Below are 19,225 nucleotides of genomic sequence, written 5' to 3' on the forward strand. Positions count from 1 at the left end.
AATGGACTTTGGGAATAATAGTTGGAGCATATTTAGATTTCTAAAAAAGGATTCATTAAGTTACTACCCAAGCAATACATCGGTAAAGATAGGAGATAAGAAAGCAAAGTGGAAGGATACCATTCATTTTCAGGTTGGCAAATTATAACTACAGGAGTGCCCACTGGGATGAATGCTGGATTTTCATCAGTTCACAATTGATATTAAAGAATAGGCAAAAGGATTGGACATATTGTATCATAAATCTCAGGTGTTACAAAGATGGATGGAAAATAAATTATGACAAGAACATTAAGGGTTTACAACGATCAGGCGGGCAGCACAGTGGTGGTTCAAGTTGCTGCCCACATCTCCTATGACCCAGATTCAATCCTAACCTTAAATGCTGTCTGTGTGCTGTTGGAACATTCTCCTTGTAACCGCATGGGTTTGTTGTGGGTGGTTGGGCTTCCTCCCACATCCCAAAGGTGTGCAGGGTGGCAATTTAATTGATCACCAGAAACTGCTCCTGGTGCAAGCAGCTGGTAGAATCTGGGAGAATTGATGGGAAGATGGAGAGAATAAAATGGTATTAGTGTAAATGGATGTTTGATGGTTGGTGCAGAGTTGGTGTGCTGAAAAAAACTGCTTCCATGCTGCTGATTCTATGACTCTATGAACAGTACAAAAATAGTGTAAAATATGGAGAAAGTAAGTTATTCATTTTGGTTGAAAAAGCAGAGTATTAGATAAGTAAACTTATTTTTGAAAATTGGTTCTCATTGAGACTTGATTTCCAAATTGGGATGTTGACTTTTTTTTGCAAGGAAATTGCACGGAGCTGTTGCTTCATCTGCACAGGATTTACTGATGCCACACTGAATGCCTCATTAGTAGGACTATGCTTGTTGTGGAAGCAGAGCAGAGAACTTTAACTTGATTGTAAAGAGGATAAATAATGAGAAAAAAAATTAGATTGGGCTGACTCGCTGGAATTTAGAAAGAAACAACAGTCTAAAGGGGCGTCACAGTATAGATGTCAGGACAATGATTCCTCTAGTGGTGAAATCTAGAACTGGGTATATTTTTAAATCTTGGAGGAACTGAGATTAAGCCAAGATTAATTTGGTCATTATTTCATTGAATCATGGGTCATGTATGACAGGCCATAGCCTACCCCTGCTCCTATTTATAGAATTCTTCTGTGCTCAAATGTTGAAGTGGTTCAGAAGCCAATAAATAGCTTCAGAAGCTGTTGTACTATGACTGACCTAAGAGTCTAATCTTCATTGCAGACTCTAACATTGTGCCTTGAGTGTTTCTCATGATTTCGGACATCCTAATTGCAGCGCGTACTGATCCACGTTATTGATCCCTGTGATCTCCAGTATTTACCTATAAAGTGCACTGCAATCATTTGCTTAGGCTGCTCCTACATCACCTGCAAAACCTACAGCCCCAACACCAAGAAAAAAAAATGGTAGCAGTACCACGGGAACACCACTACCTGTAGGTTACCCTCTGAGTCATACAACATCCTGAATGGGAATGTCGCTGGGCTTCCATTGTTGCTGGGTCTAAATCCTGGAATTCTCTCAGCATAGCAGTCTGGAAGCAGCTTCATCAGAACTGGAATGCTTCAGGAAGGCAGTTCACCAGCATCTTCTCAAAGTCAATTAGGAAAGTACAATAAACATTCACCTTGCCCAGATCATAGAAAATAAATAAGTATTCTTTCTGAAAAGTTAGTCTGCACCTCTTTTTGGTGGGGGGGGGAGAACTATTACAATTTGATGTGCAAACATGTTTTGTGGTGAGCACATTACAAAGCATTTGTGTTGAATATTGTAGATTTTATTAATTAATGAAACTAAACCATAGCCACCACTGTTACAAGAAAATGTTACAATGGTGAAGATATTCCTATTTTCATCAGTGAACCAGGCTTGGCACTTACATTCAGTCTACGTTCTGCCTATTTGTATCCAACTGTTTCAACGCCAGTTTTTCATAAGACATTCAACTAATGGTTCTGATAGATTTAATCTTTTTTTCTCCTGTTACTCTCTAGGCCGTTGCAGTGTCTCTAATCTGGCACATTTCAGCTGGCTACATTTTTCATATCTGCTACAAATGTAAAACTTTTAATTTCATTAAGAACTCTGCAGGCTGGTGTAGATCATCATTTTAATGAAAGAAAAAAGGCCTAACATGAGGTACCTGTTAGTTCAGCATGTCAAATTGTAATAATCCTTTAAAACAGGAAGCAATTGTCATCAGAGTTGAGTTAGACCTCTGCTTTAATCCCTTATTCTGAATTAGTGAGGGTAAAGAAGGTAGACATTACATTTGATCTTGTTTATCATGCGATAGGAAAGGTTATTCAATATATTTTAAAATTTAAGTATGGTTGCTAAGATTTCAACATCAATGTTGCTCTGAAGTCTTTGTCAAGGGTGTACTATAAATACCTTTCTTCTGTAGGTTATTGCTCCACTAATCCAAGATTTTTTTAAAAAATGTAGGAACTGCCTTCACAGTGCAGGCCAACTCAACAATGATTTGCATTTATATCACACTTCAGGCATAAATAAAAATCCTACAAGGCATTTTCATGAAGTAAAACAATGCTAAAACATATGATGAGGTGGATGATTAAAAACGTGAATTTTAAGGAGGACCTTAAAGGTGAAGAAATACTATATCATGAGGCAAAGGGGTATAGAAATCACTGAACATTCCCAATTAACATTTGTGATCCCATACCAGGATTTTGAAAGTGATAGGTACAAAAGGAGAAACATATGAGAAATGTAATAACTTTATTGTTTTGAGAAACCAAAGCAATCACTTTGAGAAATAAACAGTATTACTATATGTACTGTATCTTTAATCTCAACACAGTGAAAATCCAGGCAGGCTAAAGGGTATCATGGTGGTCTTTTTTGCACCACAGAAGTGGAGGGGAACTGCTGTCAGTTGTTTGGATAAAATAGATAAGCATCTATGGCTAATAGAGTGAAAACGATCACAATTTGTCTAGGAATGCTAGGAAGGGTGGTGTTTGAATCTATAAACAAATACAGGCACAGAGAAGTAAAGAGTAATTGATGAGGAAATGTCATGAAAAGATAAACCAGTCAATTGAGCAAGAGAAGGGTGTGTTCATTTTGAAGTTCTGGCAGATAATTTGGTCGTATATGTGAATATGGGCGTGAAGCCAAACTTTCAGCATGGAGAAAATTGAGCTAGAAGACAAATGAGACTGCAGATGATGGAATCTGGAACAAAACAAACAAACAAACAAACAAATAAACACTGGAAGAAGTCAATGGGTCAAGCAACATCTGCTGTTGCAAAAGATGCTTGTGGATGTTTCAGGTCAAGATCCTACAACAGAATAGAGAAAAGATTGCCAGTAGACATAATTACAAGGGAAGATGGGAAGAGGCTGGTAGATGATAGGTGGAGCCGGTTGAGGTGGGGGGAGGGCTGATGGACCGATGCAACCAGCTGGGGGAGAGGAGTCAGAAGGGGATCACAACAGTGAACAAAGGGAGAAGAAACCTAGATTGACAAGTGACTGTGTATGTGAGATCAACACTAGGAACATTAGTTATATGGAATTGGAAAATTCCATGTTTGTACCATTGGATTGTAAGCTACTCAAGGGGAATAGGAAATGTAGGCTTTCTGATTTATGTTTAGCCTCACTGTGTCAGTGGAGAAGGCCCAGGACTGACAGTAGAAGGGAAAGGGAACTGAAATAATGTGCATTAGAAGCTTGAGATGGCCTTGTGAACTCTGCAAGAACAGTCATCTAATCTACAGTTGGATTCACCAGTGTGAGCACTAAATGCGGTTGACCAGATTGGAAGACCTGCAGGTAAATAATTAAGAGAACTACATTTTATGATCCCAAAATGAATGACAGGAGAAACATCCAGAAATAATGATTCATATATTGTACATTAAAAGCAGTGGGTGAAGCTGATAAATGAAGCAGCTAAGGAGGAAACAAGTTTACCATGAGAGAAAGAGTTTTGCTATGAAAAAGGAACCAAGTGAAAATGACTTGGAAAGGCACTGGTGAAGGAAGGTGTCACAGTCGAAGGAATAACACTTCCAGTGCAAGATAAGAATTGTTTTGCACTCGGAGAGCAGTCCCGTGTTTAAATTGTTAGAAAACAAAATTGAGGCGAAGGCAAATAACTGTGTTTTACTTTTCAATATGTTCGGATGTTTTTAACCCTCACGCCTACCTCTTCCAAGTATCCTTTGGACATTTCAAAAGCTTTTTTAGGGTTACGGTGTTATCAAGGGTTGAGGATCAATTATTGTTTAATGTTGGAAAGCGCACCCCCTATGGGTAAGTACCTGTTAATAGAACTGACACTGGGCACCGTATCATTGTCACAGACTCGTTCTGCCAACAGTCTATCTCGGATCTCCCAGGCAAACATGGTGGGATTTTGACGCTTATAGTCGGCGATTTTATCTACCACTTTGGGTGTAGCGACCTTTGGCTTGGATCCTCCAATTACTCCCGGCTTTATACTTCCTGTTTCATAGTACCTTTAAAGACCAAAAGAGAATGAGCGTTACTTGAGAGTGTGCATAATACTTGTACACCGGAATTGGGATGCAAGCAGAATTTGTTCAGAGGGCCAGCTCCAATCATTCTTTAATCTGCCGTATCTGACCAAAAGTCTGCACAGAATTCTTTGTTCTATTGGAATAAGAAATAGAAAACCGTTCGTCTAATTCTAAAGACAATAAAAACTGCGGTTTTCTTCTAAATAGTGTGTAAGGAAATTTGATGAACAGAGCTGTTGTGAATTTGCCTACATTCCCTGGAATATGAAGGGATGACAGATGATCTTATTGAAACCGATAAGATTCTGAGGGCTGTTGACAGGATAGTTCCCAGACAACTGGCGCCAATTCCTGGTGGACTCGTTTTCTCCACACACGGTAGCCCTTCTTAATGTGCTGCTTCACCTGAGTGTATTCGTGTATACGCGTGTGTATACCTGTGAGCATCCACACGCAGGCATAGATAATGTGTGTTAAATATATGTACACGTTACACCAAAATATGCTAAAACTCAAAAATGTTCCTAATAATGAAATCTCAAATTAATCACTTGCACAGTAGTCACTTCCAGAACAGCAAGTTCCTTAAAGAGATATGTAAGATTTTTCATATTTAATGTTTGCCGGAGTGAAATCTTGATAATGATTTTTTTTTAAAACCTGCGCCCTAACATCTGTACTGTCATCGCAAAAATAATTACATAATAAAATGCAATAATCAAAGCACTAGATCCTTCTTCAATCAAGTTTTTATTAAACTTTTATTCTGAAAAAATATTGCAGCAAGTAATTGAAGAGATACGCCTCTAGGACTAGAACATCGAGAAATTCTGCCTGAAATAATTTAAGTGGTTATAGCTGCTTCAAATTTTTTACTCTTATAACCCGATTTAACTTCTGCTTTGCCAATATGATTCGAATATTTTATTATGTGGGATTATTTCTGTCCCTTCGGTGCTACAAGCATTAATACGTAGATTTTAATGTTTCTGATGCTCTTTATTCGGTCGTCTCGGATGTCTGGACTACTTAATCTTTGCTTTTTACATATCTAACATAAAAAATATTTGGGGAGGGGGTGCAGGGTTCTGTAGTGGGTCAAAATAAACCAGAAAGAGATAGAGAGAACCAAAACAACAAAGGCAAAAGAAAAACATCGTTACAATTAACTGATACTCAAATTAACACAGAACTAACTGCATTTCAAGCAAGGTCTTAACCAAGGTGACACGTCACCAATGTTTTCATCTATCAAATCACAGAACATATGTAAAAAGTTTCATAAAGGATTAACAGCATCGTACTTCACCTGACCAATGACCAATAGCCATTGTGCTGTCCTGTGGAATAATGGGATGTACCGTACGTTTCCATCTACAACCCTACACCTTCAGATCCTAGTTACGGAATCCCTTGCCAGCGCAGCCTCGCATTGCCGTTGTGAATAGGATAACACAAGGCTTGCACTAAAAATAAGGAAAGAATTTATGCTCTACTTATTCTTATCGCTGATATATGGTTCGTTCACCAACGGCTTTAACTAAGAAATCGTATAGAAAGATTGATACAGCATCCATAATGTCGAGTTGTCTTTATGGTAGCTGTTAATAATGATGATATTCCCTTTCCCTAAATCTCACACCATTCCAGTACAGTTAAAATATCGAAAAGGGTTTAGAATAAAGGAATGGAAATACTTAATTAGCGATTTAATTTTAGTGGGTCACAAAATCATGGGGAGCTGATATTCTAGTAAGGTTTAGGCGCAAATTATGTGAAGCAGCAACACATTTAAAAGGCAAAAATAATCGTAATTACGTTAATCTTTTGATTGCCTTTTATTTTTAGATAGAGGTTTCGGAACTGTGAGCACCTTTCCTGCCGCCATTCTTCAGTGTGTTTCGTGCATTTTTTTTCCTTTCAGATGGCTAATTTCCATCCTCATCGCACCCAGGAGATCCGGTCACTTCTGGCTAGATTTTTCTATTTTAGTGTTTTATCATATGAGTTTCTCTCCGCTTTTGAAAGCACGGTGGCGCTAATCTAAACTGCAGTCCGGACATTCTTCAAAGTTGCTGGTGAACGCAGCAGGCCAGGCAGCATCTCTAGGAAGAGGTACAGTCGACGTTTCAGGCCGAGACCCTTCGTCAGGACTCATCTCAGCCCGAAACGTCGACTGTACCTCTTCCTAGAGATGATGCCTGGCCTGCTGCATTCACCAGCAACTTTGATGGGTGTTGCTTGAATTTCCAGCATCTGCAGAATTCCTCGTGTTTGCGTCCGAACGTTCCTGATAATTTTGACCTTTTGCCCAATTCGGAGCAGTGATTTAGAACAGTTAGCCCAAACTTCCAGCTGGGCTAGATTCCAGAAGAAGAATGGCAAGGACCTCGTTAGCAGAAAAACTCAGATACAGGCAAGCAGAACCTATTCGGGGTAAAGAGAAAGACACGAAGAGAAAGAAAAATGAAAAAAGAATGAAACAGAGAGCTAATAAGGAGGAAAAGTGAGAAGGGGAGACGGCGGAATTAAAAACAACTAGCCCGCGCTTCCCATTCAAAACAGATCACTCACATTGACAAACACTTTGAGTATATTCAGTGATGTAAACAAGAAATTTAGTGTGATTGATAACCAGAAAGCAAAACTTGCATGGAAGTTACTTGGATGTCCCATTTTTTAATGTTTGTTCCTGACTATGGAAGCAAAACTGCGAGGCTCCACGAGGGGCTGAAGCATGTCCAGAAGACTACACACTGGCTAGAAGGACATTTCGCCAAGCAGAGACACCTTCAGGATGGTCCTATTAATAGCTTACTACAACTGCTTCCCAGAACCAAGTGGGGTGTCTGTTAGGAGCTCCGGCCTCAGCTTACTGCTCCATGCAACCTGGCGCCGGGCACTGCACAGCTCAGGACATCCACCAAATTACTTCCGGCAAAAAACTTCCTTTCTTCTTTAAATAGGGTCGATCAAGCTGGCTAAATTATTGCATTCTTTTTAACTCACTCTACTGCGCTCTCTCTCTCTCTCCTCTCGTAAACATACACGCACACACATGCGGGTATATATTTCTTTCCGCCTTTTTCTGTCTCATCCTCCCTCTCGGCGTTATTCAGTGTGTTTCTAGCTCTTTCTCTTGTTCTCTCTCTCTCGCACTCTCTCTCCCCCTTTCCCGCTTTCTCTCTCTCTCCCTCCCTCTCTTCCCGCGTTCACTCTCTCTCTCTTCCCGCTTTCTCTCTCTCTCTCTCTCTCTCACACACACACACACACACACACACACACACACACACACACACACACACACACACAATACATCTGACACGTTCAAGGTCAGAAGTACTCTCCGTGAAGTACTGTCCAAGGACAGGTTTCCGAGTAACTGACTTAAGTCGACAATGAACAGTCTTAAACTGAGATCCCAGTTGAGTAATCAGGCAAGGAAGATGTCCTTTGAAACTCTACAACAACGCAGATAGATCCCAAAATGAAATAAATTGCCTCTGAATTAGACCACTATTGGTCTAGTGGGATAGTTAGGAATAAAAAAAATGTCTTTATGAGCTATTGAAACTCCGGAAAAATAAAGGAAATTTTAAGTATTTTCTTGCGTTCTATGTCCTACCTTCTATACTTCCTAAGAGTAGATATGGCGAACGGTCAAACTGCTCGCGAAGCAGTCAAGAGGAAGTTTGCAAAGTAACGCTTAAAAAGACAATTATTTAGTTTACTAAAACAATTATGTACATTGCCCCTCACACTGGGTAATAGATCAATAAATCGCTAAATATTTCTGACAAACAATTACAGTTTAATTCAAAATTATGCACCCTCTCTAAACAGGATCAAGAGGCAAAGGCACTCACATAAGAATTGCTCCTATTCCTGCAAGATGCGATTGGAGTGGATCTTCCGATCTGTTTTAAACGGAGTGAGATTGAATGCTATAGCATCTTGAGCCTCTTAACAAATCTTGCTGGGAATAAATGTGCGTATTAGAGATCGGGAAGAGAATGACTGGTAGCAACGATGGACTGCTGGTTGTGCTTAAAGCTTAGTCAGTGGGGACCTGAATGCTAATCCCTGCTTCACTGCGCTCCGACCGCCCTTCCCTCCGTGCGCTTTGCTTCTTCCTGAACATTGAATTTCTCTTTCCATGGACGTGCGGTTGCTGCTGAGACTGATCTAAAGCCAGCAGCTTCCCATTATTACTCAAGGACTATCTAGAAGAAGTTAGTGGCGGTGAGGAAATGAGAATTTAGAAAATATTCCGAGTTTTTTTTTTGCTCGAATACATTACTTTTCCTTGTAGATGAAACGTGAAACTTGGTTAGGAAAATGTCATGCTTTTATCATCGTAGAAGACAATCTAACTTCCAGTTAATTGTTACATTAATTACTAAATGATTAATCATGTCAAGTTCATTGAGATTTACAACCCAAATTGAGCCGATAGCGAATGCAAGCGTTGAAGTTGTTACTGAAATTTAATCTAGCTTCTGCCAGTATCAACTCTCCAAGATTTCATAACTTACAAAATAAGAACCGTTTTGCCCTGATGTGTAACCTTGCTTAGAAAGTGCTTCATCATTCGTTTCAAGCCTGGTTCAGGAGTCAAATGAACTGACTACAGTTTAATTATACGTTTGAATTGGAAGTTGTGCACGAACAAAGCAAATGTGCAAAGAAAGCGGTGCGCGGTGCAATGGGAACTGCGATCCGGTTTAATCCACGGAGAAACAGTTGCATTCTCCAAGTTTGATCAACTAATGCAGGGAGCCTGCCTCCAACCGCAGCTAAATCCAACGGATATTTTTTTTCAGACCCCGGGATCCTTAAAAACGACAGGCGCAGAATTCTCTAATATTTCGTTTAATTTATCTGATAACTAGTCATATTAAGAGTTTGAAAAAATTGTGTTTTAGCTATAAACTCCAATTTTCGATCTTCCAGTAAGTCAATTAATAATAAAAAAAACAATATTGTCTCACCGGGGCCTGCAATAGGTCAGTCACGCTCGTCCTGGGGGAACAAAATCACTGGAACACTGCAGATTTCAAATCCCTTGAAGATGCAATGGAGATCTTCCATATGCAAAGGGAAATGAGAATTAACTTACTAGGGTAAAAAAAAGTTTCTGATGTTCACTGACCCAGGCTCTGGCAGGACATCAATAAAAATAAAAGTTCATCTCCCGCTTGTGCTTTGATAAATTGATCTGACTTGGGTAATGACGTCCCATCTGTACCCCAGGCCCAGCGTCCATGCACGTGTAATTGCAATTTTAAATCGTGGCTTTAGATGATAGAAGGGTTTAATCTGCCCAAAACTCACGTCGCACACAATATCTGCATTCATATTTCTCCACCACTGTTTGTGATAGTAACTCCTCTCCCACCCCACAAGGATAAATCGTGGAACTTTACCAAATTTATTTCCTAACATTAAGAGTTAAGCAAATGATTCATAGAGGAACATTTTTATTTATTGTGCAATTGAACAATTTCTACAAAACATAACATCGTCAAAACGTATGAAATATGAACGCAAACAAACCTACTCGGGGCAGCTCGAGTGCCCGGCATTAAGAGAAACCCTAGTATCGTGTTTACTTGGATTTCTCTTTCAAAATGTGAATTTGGATGCGAATTTGTTCTTCGCCTTTGTAAATAAGTACTGCTTAGCTTGTTGGCTTGATGAAGGATTGAGGGCCGCGCGTTCTGGTGCCAATGTGTGCAAATACGCATTTTTCTGAGTGCACTTATCACCTGGCATAATTTAATTTTAGTAGGGCATTCGAGGCAAGGGGTCTTGTTTGGAATGTTTGCGTCTTTATGTATAGGTATGGCATCATATGCTTATATACTCTTCTACACCTGGGTTCGACGCACTCGTCCTTTGTACTAGGGAACGCGAATATGAATCCCTTTTAAAGGCTGCTAGGGGTCAGGACAGTCGTGTAAGGTGAGGGAACAGACTGTAGGGTAGAATGAGGTCTCACTGTCACTCTAGCCTCTGCTCAAAAAAGTGACTGCAGAGATTGACACTGAAACAGCGGCAGCAGTGTCTATAATCATTGCCAGGTGCATTAATATGCGTTAACTGTGTCTCCGCTTTTCCTGGGCATTTCTAATATTTATCTTTGTACCTACCAGCTATTTACTGTCTGCACGGAAGGGCTGACATATATTAAAGGATTATTTTGCTTCCTTTTAACCTAGGGATTTCTTCTGTATTATGAATGCCTTTTACTTGCTAGGGTTTGGGCGAACCGTTTTCTGCTTTTCTCCGATATCTGATTCTCTTAATTTAAGGATTACCTTGTTGTTATATCCATTTTGACGGATTACCTGCAGGAAAGGCTTTGTCTGGGATATGTCGCTCTTGGATTATTTCTGCTCCTCATATCTGTAATGTTAGGTTTGAATGACTTCTGATTCTGTTGCCTCTAACACAATTTCTCATTATTACTTTCTGCCTGTAAGATCGCTTCCGTTATTACTATTCCACCGAACACTGCCGAATGATGAACGGTCTCCTGGTTGTTTCTGATTTATTTACCCTTTTCGCTTCACCCTCAATGTTCGGCCTTGTGCCCAATGTATAATTTCTATTCGTCTTCATTTAGGATTGAATTTCCCTTCAAATATTATTTCTGCAGAGCATTAATGATCATTTTGGTTCCAGGCATAAACCATGTTTGACATTTCTATCTGTCTGGCTCCTTACCTGCCCAGGATCTTGCTAACGCAGCCGTGGCTCACTCTGAGCTGCCGGGAGATATCGCAGGGTCTCACTCCTTGGTGGGCCAGTTCTACGATTCGCTGCCGGACAACATCGGGGAGAGGGCGGCCATTCACAAAGACTCCTCCGAGCTGATTCACCCCGCCATGCCCTGTATACAATACACAAACAGAGACAGAAAGAAACACTGCAGCCATACACTAGGCACTCAGACCTCGTCTCCCATGTGGAATTATCGGCATGCACCAGCAAAATAAAATCAGAACCCCGTCCTCCTCACGCTTAGCATTGGGACAGTGTGGGGACAAAGCAGAGTGGACAACGGTTTTGGAATATAACGCACGGACCGGAGAAGAGCAATGGGCCGAGCAAACGGCCGCATTTTGTCAGAAGGGACCATTTCTAAGGAGACAAGTACAAAGTGGCTTTCTGGAATACTCGTCATATAGCGTCCACACGCTCTCGACCAACAACTGCCCCTCAGAATGGAGGCAGCCATTCACTCCAGCGGATTGTAAAATTAAAGTCATATAGGCCAACAGTATCTTCAGTTACAGTTGCTGCCTTAAAATGCACAGGAAAGATTGTTGTTGTAGGGCAGAAACACGCGAGAAATTCACCGAAAGTGAAAGTGGCCCACTGAATTAGGAACAGAAAAAAAGCGCCCCTTTCGATGAAATTTCAGCTTCCTGTCGCTCGGAGACTTCAGTACAGATATTAGTCCCGTTCACAGTCTTCTGGGAGCAAGACACGTTCCTTTTGAGTAATCGGCTGCAGAATTGCGAACGGTTGGTTTGTCACAGCAAATGTAACAGGGTGTTTAGATATTTACCACACAGTTAATGGTAGCTCGCAGGTTGCAAAAGAAAACCGTATTTTTTTATCCTAAGGCGATTCGAGAATGGGAGTGGAAATAATAAATCCTAATTCGGAATCAATAATTATTAAAGGGGGAAAACTGCATTCCAATTTGAATTCAAGGGATCTGTATTCGGAGTTAAAATACGTCCCTAAGTGTTAATAAATGAAGATCGGTAACGAAATTGTTTTATGCAAAACTTGGAGTATTTGACATAAATCGTCCTTGGAATTCTCCAGGGTTTTTTTTCTGTGTAAGAGCCAGAGGGAAGGAAAGTTATAACGAGAATGGATTGATACCTGCAGCAGAGGGGTAAACTACACTGGGAGGTACTTGGCCTCTTTCGTTGGTACTTTTACCGGATTTAGCACTAAGTGAAATTAACGCTTTGCTAATGAGCCAAAAAATATGTATTACTTCCGTTTCCTTGTCAGTGAAATGGTACCTCATTCCAGCCTGTGGAGCTGAAAATTGCTAACTGGAAAAATAGCATATTTTTTCAGAGAAAAAGAAACATTCGATTTCACGCCAGATGGGAATAAATTCCTTTTCATTTTCCAGATTTTTTCCAGAGATTTTAATCTCTTGTTTTTTTTAAAAGGAATAAAATGAAACTTCGGTTATTTCCTACTGCAAACCGACCAGGGTTATTAAATATATAACTCAGTCTTGAAAAAGATTAATACCAAATGGGACTCTAATACAGGACTTTTATAACAATATCTCTTTATACAAATCAATAACATTTGCTTCGGTCTGAAATTTAGTGTCTGCGCAGTTGCTTAATAATTTTAAATCGATACATTTTGATTTGAATTGGAGGGATAAATTTAAATCTGTTTTATACTCTGTAAACCTGGTCAACGAGGTGCCATTCCTAAAGTGTGTAGCCCCTTCTACAATATGATTAGTTCGAGTTGATAAAGCATCTGTTTACAAGCTGTAGGTATAATAACACTTAACACACCGTGATAAGATGTGTCATTTCATATAACAGCGACCAAATGGACAAGTCCCAGCCAACTGTGTCAACCAAAACAAATGTGCTGGAGATTTCTGCGTGGTCCAACTCCATCAATGAGACTTTCACTGTTTTACCCCGGCTTATTACTCCTCATATTTTCACAACAGTAAATACAATTTGGATATTGCGAAACGAAACAGGCGTTGACCTTATTTATTGCCCTGGTTACTACTCCTTCGCAACTTACTGGCAACTAAATCATTTTGCTTGGTTCAGGAATGATCTTCTTCTAAAGACATTGGCGTTCAATACAAACCGTGTTCTTCACAGAAAGCAACAATACCACATCTTATTTCTGAGTAAAAGTATAGGCAATTAAAATAATATTGTAACTCTGTCCACGAATGTTGCTGCTTTCTATTTAATTATGAAAATTAAGAAATCGATTAATTAATTTGCTTTTAATTCAGGAAAATCGGGATGGTAGTAAAATTAGCCGTGCACGTGTGACTCGGTTGTGATTTTCATCAAAACATGTTCCTTCTCCAAGACTTCGCGTTGCTCCGGGTCCAGGGACATCTGAGCATCGATTTGTGAAACCGGGTACTCCAGCACTCCTTACACACTCTCACTCACTAGGAACCGCCAGACGAGCCGGGGAAGGAGCTGCCTACTTACTATGCATTGCTGCAAACGGGTCGTGCTTACAGTGGATTTCCATGAAAAGGCGCAGCCGATCTTCAACTCGGAGAAAACCTCGATGTTCTGGTCTGGATTTAACCCCTTCACCTATACTCCCAGAAACAAAAGAGGGTGAGCAGCGCCCCACGCAAACCCAGAAGAAGATCTCGATCTCAGCCACTAATTGTAGGTTCTACAGCTTTGTGATCCTCAAGGTTTCAGACGGATTGTGCAAGAAACGTGAAAGTTAAGTTTATCAGATGCAATGCAATGCCCCAAAAAATGAATCCAATTGCTACTCAGTGACAGCAGTGGATTTTAACTTCGAAATCGTTCACATCCGGAAAAAAATCCTTTTCAGAATTCCAGTTTCTCTCTTTTTTTGCGTTTTCCTGTGCAATTTGTCCGCTGCGTGTGTAAAGGCGGGTTCCTGTTTCCCCGGAGTGCGCTGGCCCCCTGCTCTGTATTCAGTCGCGCTCAGTCTCCTCCATAGTGTTTAAATGTGGCTGAGCCCACAGTGATTCGGCGCTGATTCGCCCAAGGATCAGCTCTGCGGGGACGATGCACGGCCCCGGCTACTGTCAATCACATCAAAACCAGCCAGTCAAGCAATCTTCTCCATTCCTATTGACCAATAGCGCAACATCTTGACCAATCACCGTGCGAACTGCTGATTCATTCACCAATGACCCTCATCCTTATCTGCGACTGTTGACCAATCGCAGGTAAGTGATTTTTAACGTTCACCAATTATCTGCAAGTTGTAGCGATACACGAGGCAGTCGTTTTGATAACTGGTTATCTCACGGTATATTCTGATAGGTCCATTCTCTTAAACCCTGCAGGAACGTCTCTCTATTAAAGAAATTCATTCAGATATCCAAAACGGAATCTAATTTTTCATTTGAATAATTTTAGACAATTATATTTCAAAGTAAACCCTGTTTTGCTCTTTTTGTTTATAAAAATAAGTCATTCATTTTTTATTCTAAGTCAAGGAGTCTGTAAAATGCTAGTGCCTGACTTTAGTGGCATTGCCAGTTAAAAAAGCAAAGTAAAACTTGATACTTACGGCTGAGCGACATTAGCTAGGTGAATACAACGAAACAATTACGTTACAACAAAACTAAAGCATTATTGGAATAAAATATTTACAAAATTATTCTAAGAAACGACTACATGCAATATTGTTAATAATAAACTGTCGATTTGTATGCCACATTAAATTATAGGATGTTGAGTATTTTGATTAATCACTTCCCGCATTTAATAACCTTCTGTAGCACTTTAGCCAAAGAATCAGTTTTATAGTCAGTTAACAGGTGTCATTGTCATTTCGGTTGAATGTAACGAAAATACACTAATAATTTGCTACGTATGTAACAGTGATAGAGTATAAAGTTACTTAGGAAACATCAACACCGAAGTCTGGGAATTTTGAATAAGTCACCCCGTGATGAATTAATCGTGCATTGTAATTCCATCTTCATTATTTAAAATAAAAATTTAATGGTCAATCGCACATACTTAATTGTGATGTAGGTTAGTCTTACTCTGAAATGCACTTTTATTGTTGAATTTCCATCTGCAGGAGACTATCTGGGAGTTGTTCTTTTCCTGTTCTTGCACACATCTAGATAGACATGGTAGTTGTATTACACTTAAATTTGCACTTACTTACATGGCGCACTTTTTATTGGAAGCTAATACACTTTGTGTGGAAGCTACTGAAACATTTTGATCAAGCTTGTCTTAATCAATCAGTACAATGCCGCCAATATTTCATAAATTATTGCATTTGTTAATTGGACATTTCAAATATTAGCACAAGCCCATCGATGAATGGAAAGCATGCTATTTATGTATGTATCTGCCAGTCGAAATTATGGAAGCAAGTCACTCTGGAGATCACCAGAAAATTTCAAGGGTTTCATAGTAATAGTCAGCAAATAAAAATATTTTAAAATATAATTTATATTTTAAATCAAAGTTAATTTGGGTTTGGCGGGCGGCTTTAATATTGGCATAAAAATCTGTCTATATATAAGATAATGGTGTATAAAGTAACTCTTCATATTTTATAAATACGCTACGATATTACTCTAAGAGAAATGTCACCGGTACCAACCACGATCTGCTGGATAAGTTATTTTCTCATTCAAATATTTTCACAAATCTAATGCACATGCGTAATCATAAACGAGATTTTTAATTCGTATTTTGTATTAATTCAACGCTCCAGTTCTGTGGAGCATAATAATAAAAAAAACGAGAGAGTCAGCTAGGAGAGTGAATTGCATGGGGTTTTGGAAACTTTCAATTGAACTGGAGGAAGATGGGAAAATGTTTGGCGCTGGCTGTTGCTGAACTGAGCGTGCGATAACCGGACGTACCCTTTCAAACAGGAATAAAATGTATTTGGTGTGACATTGCAATCCCTTTGCAGGCTCAGTGTATTTCCTTTATCTAGTTCAGCGTTCCTGAACCTAAGTCTTGAATAATTTTGATATTCTGGTGCGCCCTTCCCCCATTTTAGTGGTTTTGCTGAAGCAGTGTGTTATTACCTGCGGCTGTGCATAAATGATTTTCAAGATATGACTTTGTTTTCACATAAACAAGCTCGCATTTTCCTCTCCAACAGCTACATAACGCCAAGCATGATGTGTTAGTGAACACAGTAAATATTTCGACAGGAGAGTGTCAATATAAACTTCTCTGAGGTTATATTTTTTTCGAAGGTCTGTAAGCTTTTTTGCTATGATACAAGTAGTTGTGTTATTTCTAAATGTGAATGAGGCTTCATCCGAGGCCTTGTCAACTAGGCCAGCTTTCAAATGGGTCAAATTGGGACTACAAAAGGGCATTTATGCCTTTTTTTCCCTGGACATTGAAACTCGGAAGATTTGGAATTGAGTCACCAGCTCTTCATGCAAGGAATGGAAGAAAGCAGTCCGTTCCTCTCAGTAATTTTGAAACGCCTTGGTGTTACAAGCCATTAATGGTACCACCATCCAAGTAAAGCATTTAACGCCCTTCATAAAATTCTGCCTGCTATAAAAGAGAACAAATCGAGACTAGCTATTTTTTTTCTATTCCAGTTCGTAGCTGCTTGTATTGCCGCAGCTATGAAGAAACAGAGGCTCAATTTATGAGCATTTTAGCCCAACGCTCAAATTATTTGGCCAACGGGTACAGAGAGAATAGGCGGCAGGATGAAGAACTTCCTTGCTTGAATGCCTTTGGGTCTAGCCAAACCCTCTGTCTATAACTCCAGAAATTCAATGGGAGAGTTCCTCTGAGTCCGCATTTCCTTTTAGAGCCCGTCTGCCAGCATCGCGGGACGAAATTATCTAATTCGAGGGACAAACTAAATTTTGATTGAGATTTTTTTTGCCATTTGTACTTGGAATAGGCAATGTGAACGTGTTAGATTGTTGGTAATCTCGTCCCGACTTCAGTGGCAATGAATACCAGCTGCCTGTGTAGCTCTGAAAATTGTTATACCTCCACAGAATCCGCATTTTATAAGGCAAAGTGTCAAACTATTTTTCTAACATTTTCAACTGTCAAAAAAGATATTTAAAAAACCCCTATAATTGTCAGTTTAAATGATCAGACTAACTAATTTACATGGTGTTCAAGTAAATCGTCCGAGCTCTCTAAAGTACACAATAGTCTCTAGCTAGTAGCCTTTTCTAATTAGTGATTCAAACCTATAACTTCCGACATAAAAACATCCCGAATAATATCATACGAGTGTTGAATCTCATAAAATTCAAAGAGGAATACAGCATTCTTCATTTTACGGGTTCAAATTTATCTCTTCAGTTACCGCTTAAATTGAAAGTATTTTGGGAAACTCTTTGCATGATTTCATGGTAAAACAATAAATTACTCATCCCAGAACACGAGCTAAATACCCCAAATGCCTTACACAAAATTTAATTGATCGAGAAATATTCAATTCTAAGTGTCATCGAAGCAGAAGCAAAGAAATGCATCTGCCTAAAATATATATATATTTTGTGGAGACGCAAAAGCAGCGGCAGCAAAAAAGGAGAGGTGGGGACAATCCTTTGTACTGCGGGAGGCCAATTAACGCCTATCGCGATGCTGGTTTAGCGGCAGATTTGGTGTGCCCCAGTATATGCACAGAATACCTGCCACGAATGATAGATAGGTCACAAAGCACAACCAATGCCGCCAATGAGGAAATATTACAGTCCGTAACTACAAACTTTGTATATGTGCCTTGGCGTTTAGGACTGGCTCTGCTTGTCAAAGGTCAGGGCATGAGCTTATGTAAAGATCCCCGTGCTCTTGAGGAGTCGAGTTTTTTATTTGTTTTCAGGATAAGGGGGTTGCTGACAAAACAAATTATTCCTCAAATAGAATAGCATTCTGGGTTAATAGGCAATTCGGGGGAGCTTTGCAGAGCTGTCCCATCCCCTCCACCTTGTTGAGTTCACATATAGACCGTACGGGAAGTGGAACTTGTTTATATCTTTAAAAAGGAAGTAATGAAGCAATTGCACATTATGACACGGACTGTTACCGAACACTTCTAATGATTGTTTATTACGAGAAATAAAAATTCTATTTTTAAAGCAAGTGACAACTTTCTCCTGCCTTGGTTCCAGTAACGTGAATCCTGGCCACAGAATTATGAGCTTATAAAATAGGAGAAGGAGCTGTTACTGGGTTATTCCAGTCTAGCCCAGCATTCAATAAAATGGCTATACATCTGTCTCAATTCCACCTTCCCGCCCTCTCCCACATGCTTCGATACCACTTATGTCCGACTACTATTTCCCCACAAACCTACGGTAATCAAGAACTACAGAGCTGAAAAATCCACAGCAGACCAGATAGCATCTGTGGATAAAGAAACAGTTAACAGGATCAGGACGGCAGCTTGAAAGTCGTTGACCTCAAACGTTAGCTGATTCTTTCATCACGGATACTGCGTACTTCTGCGAAATTTCTATTGTGTCTTTGCGTGGAAGGGAGGCATTTTTGTTTTGTGTTTGCAATCCGGAAAAGCAGCAACGAGGCTCAGAACTCCAGCTGAATGAGGGGCTGTCAGATCGGTTCTCCTTTCCGAATGTCCACCCAAGACATATTTTACTCAACACTATTAATGATCCTTGATTTACATAGTGTATGGAGCTATCGCAGTCAACTTTCATCTTCATTCTGTCCCAATGGTAACCGTGTGCATTCACTGCTGAGTATGGATCAAATCGGAAGCATCTGAGGCCAGAAATATATAGCAAAATGTTAGCACCATGCGAGAAGTCACGTCAGCCTTAGTGGTAAAGTGCAACGTAACTTGGAAGTCAAATTGGCCATCTGGTTCCAAAAGCAAGAACTGAGCGTTTGGCTGAGACAGATTAGGCACA

The 19,225-nt window shown here is 39.8% G+C and overlaps 1 protein-coding gene across 4 annotated transcripts in view; it reads right to left on the reverse strand.

The window, feature by feature from the left end:
- pax5 (paired box 5) overlaps positions 1-19,225 on the reverse strand; it is a 267,639-nt gene that overhangs the window by 241,932 nt on the left and 6,482 nt on the right. For 2 of the 4 annotated variants that reach the window (XM_072281838.1, XM_072281841.1), the window contains exons 1-3: positions 13,821-14,298; positions 11,305-11,470; positions 4,357-4,554 (exon numbers count right to left, since the gene is read on the reverse strand). In XM_072281838.1, coding sequence (XP_072137939.1) covers positions 4,357-4,554; positions 11,305-11,470; positions 13,821-13,863 — 407 coding nt within the window. In that variant the 5' untranslated portion in view covers positions 13,864-14,298. Of the gene's footprint in view, positions 1-4,356; positions 4,555-11,304; positions 11,471-13,820; positions 14,299-19,225 lie in introns of those variants that run through there. The other 2 variants (XM_072281840.1, XM_072281839.1) reach the window with 2 other exon arrangements.

The sequence above is a fragment of the Mobula birostris genome, chromosome 17 (assembly GCF_030028105.1).
Source record: "Mobula birostris isolate sMobBir1 chromosome 17, sMobBir1.hap1, whole genome shotgun sequence".
Taxonomy (NCBI): domain Eukaryota; kingdom Metazoa; phylum Chordata; class Chondrichthyes; order Myliobatiformes; family Myliobatidae; genus Mobula; species Mobula birostris.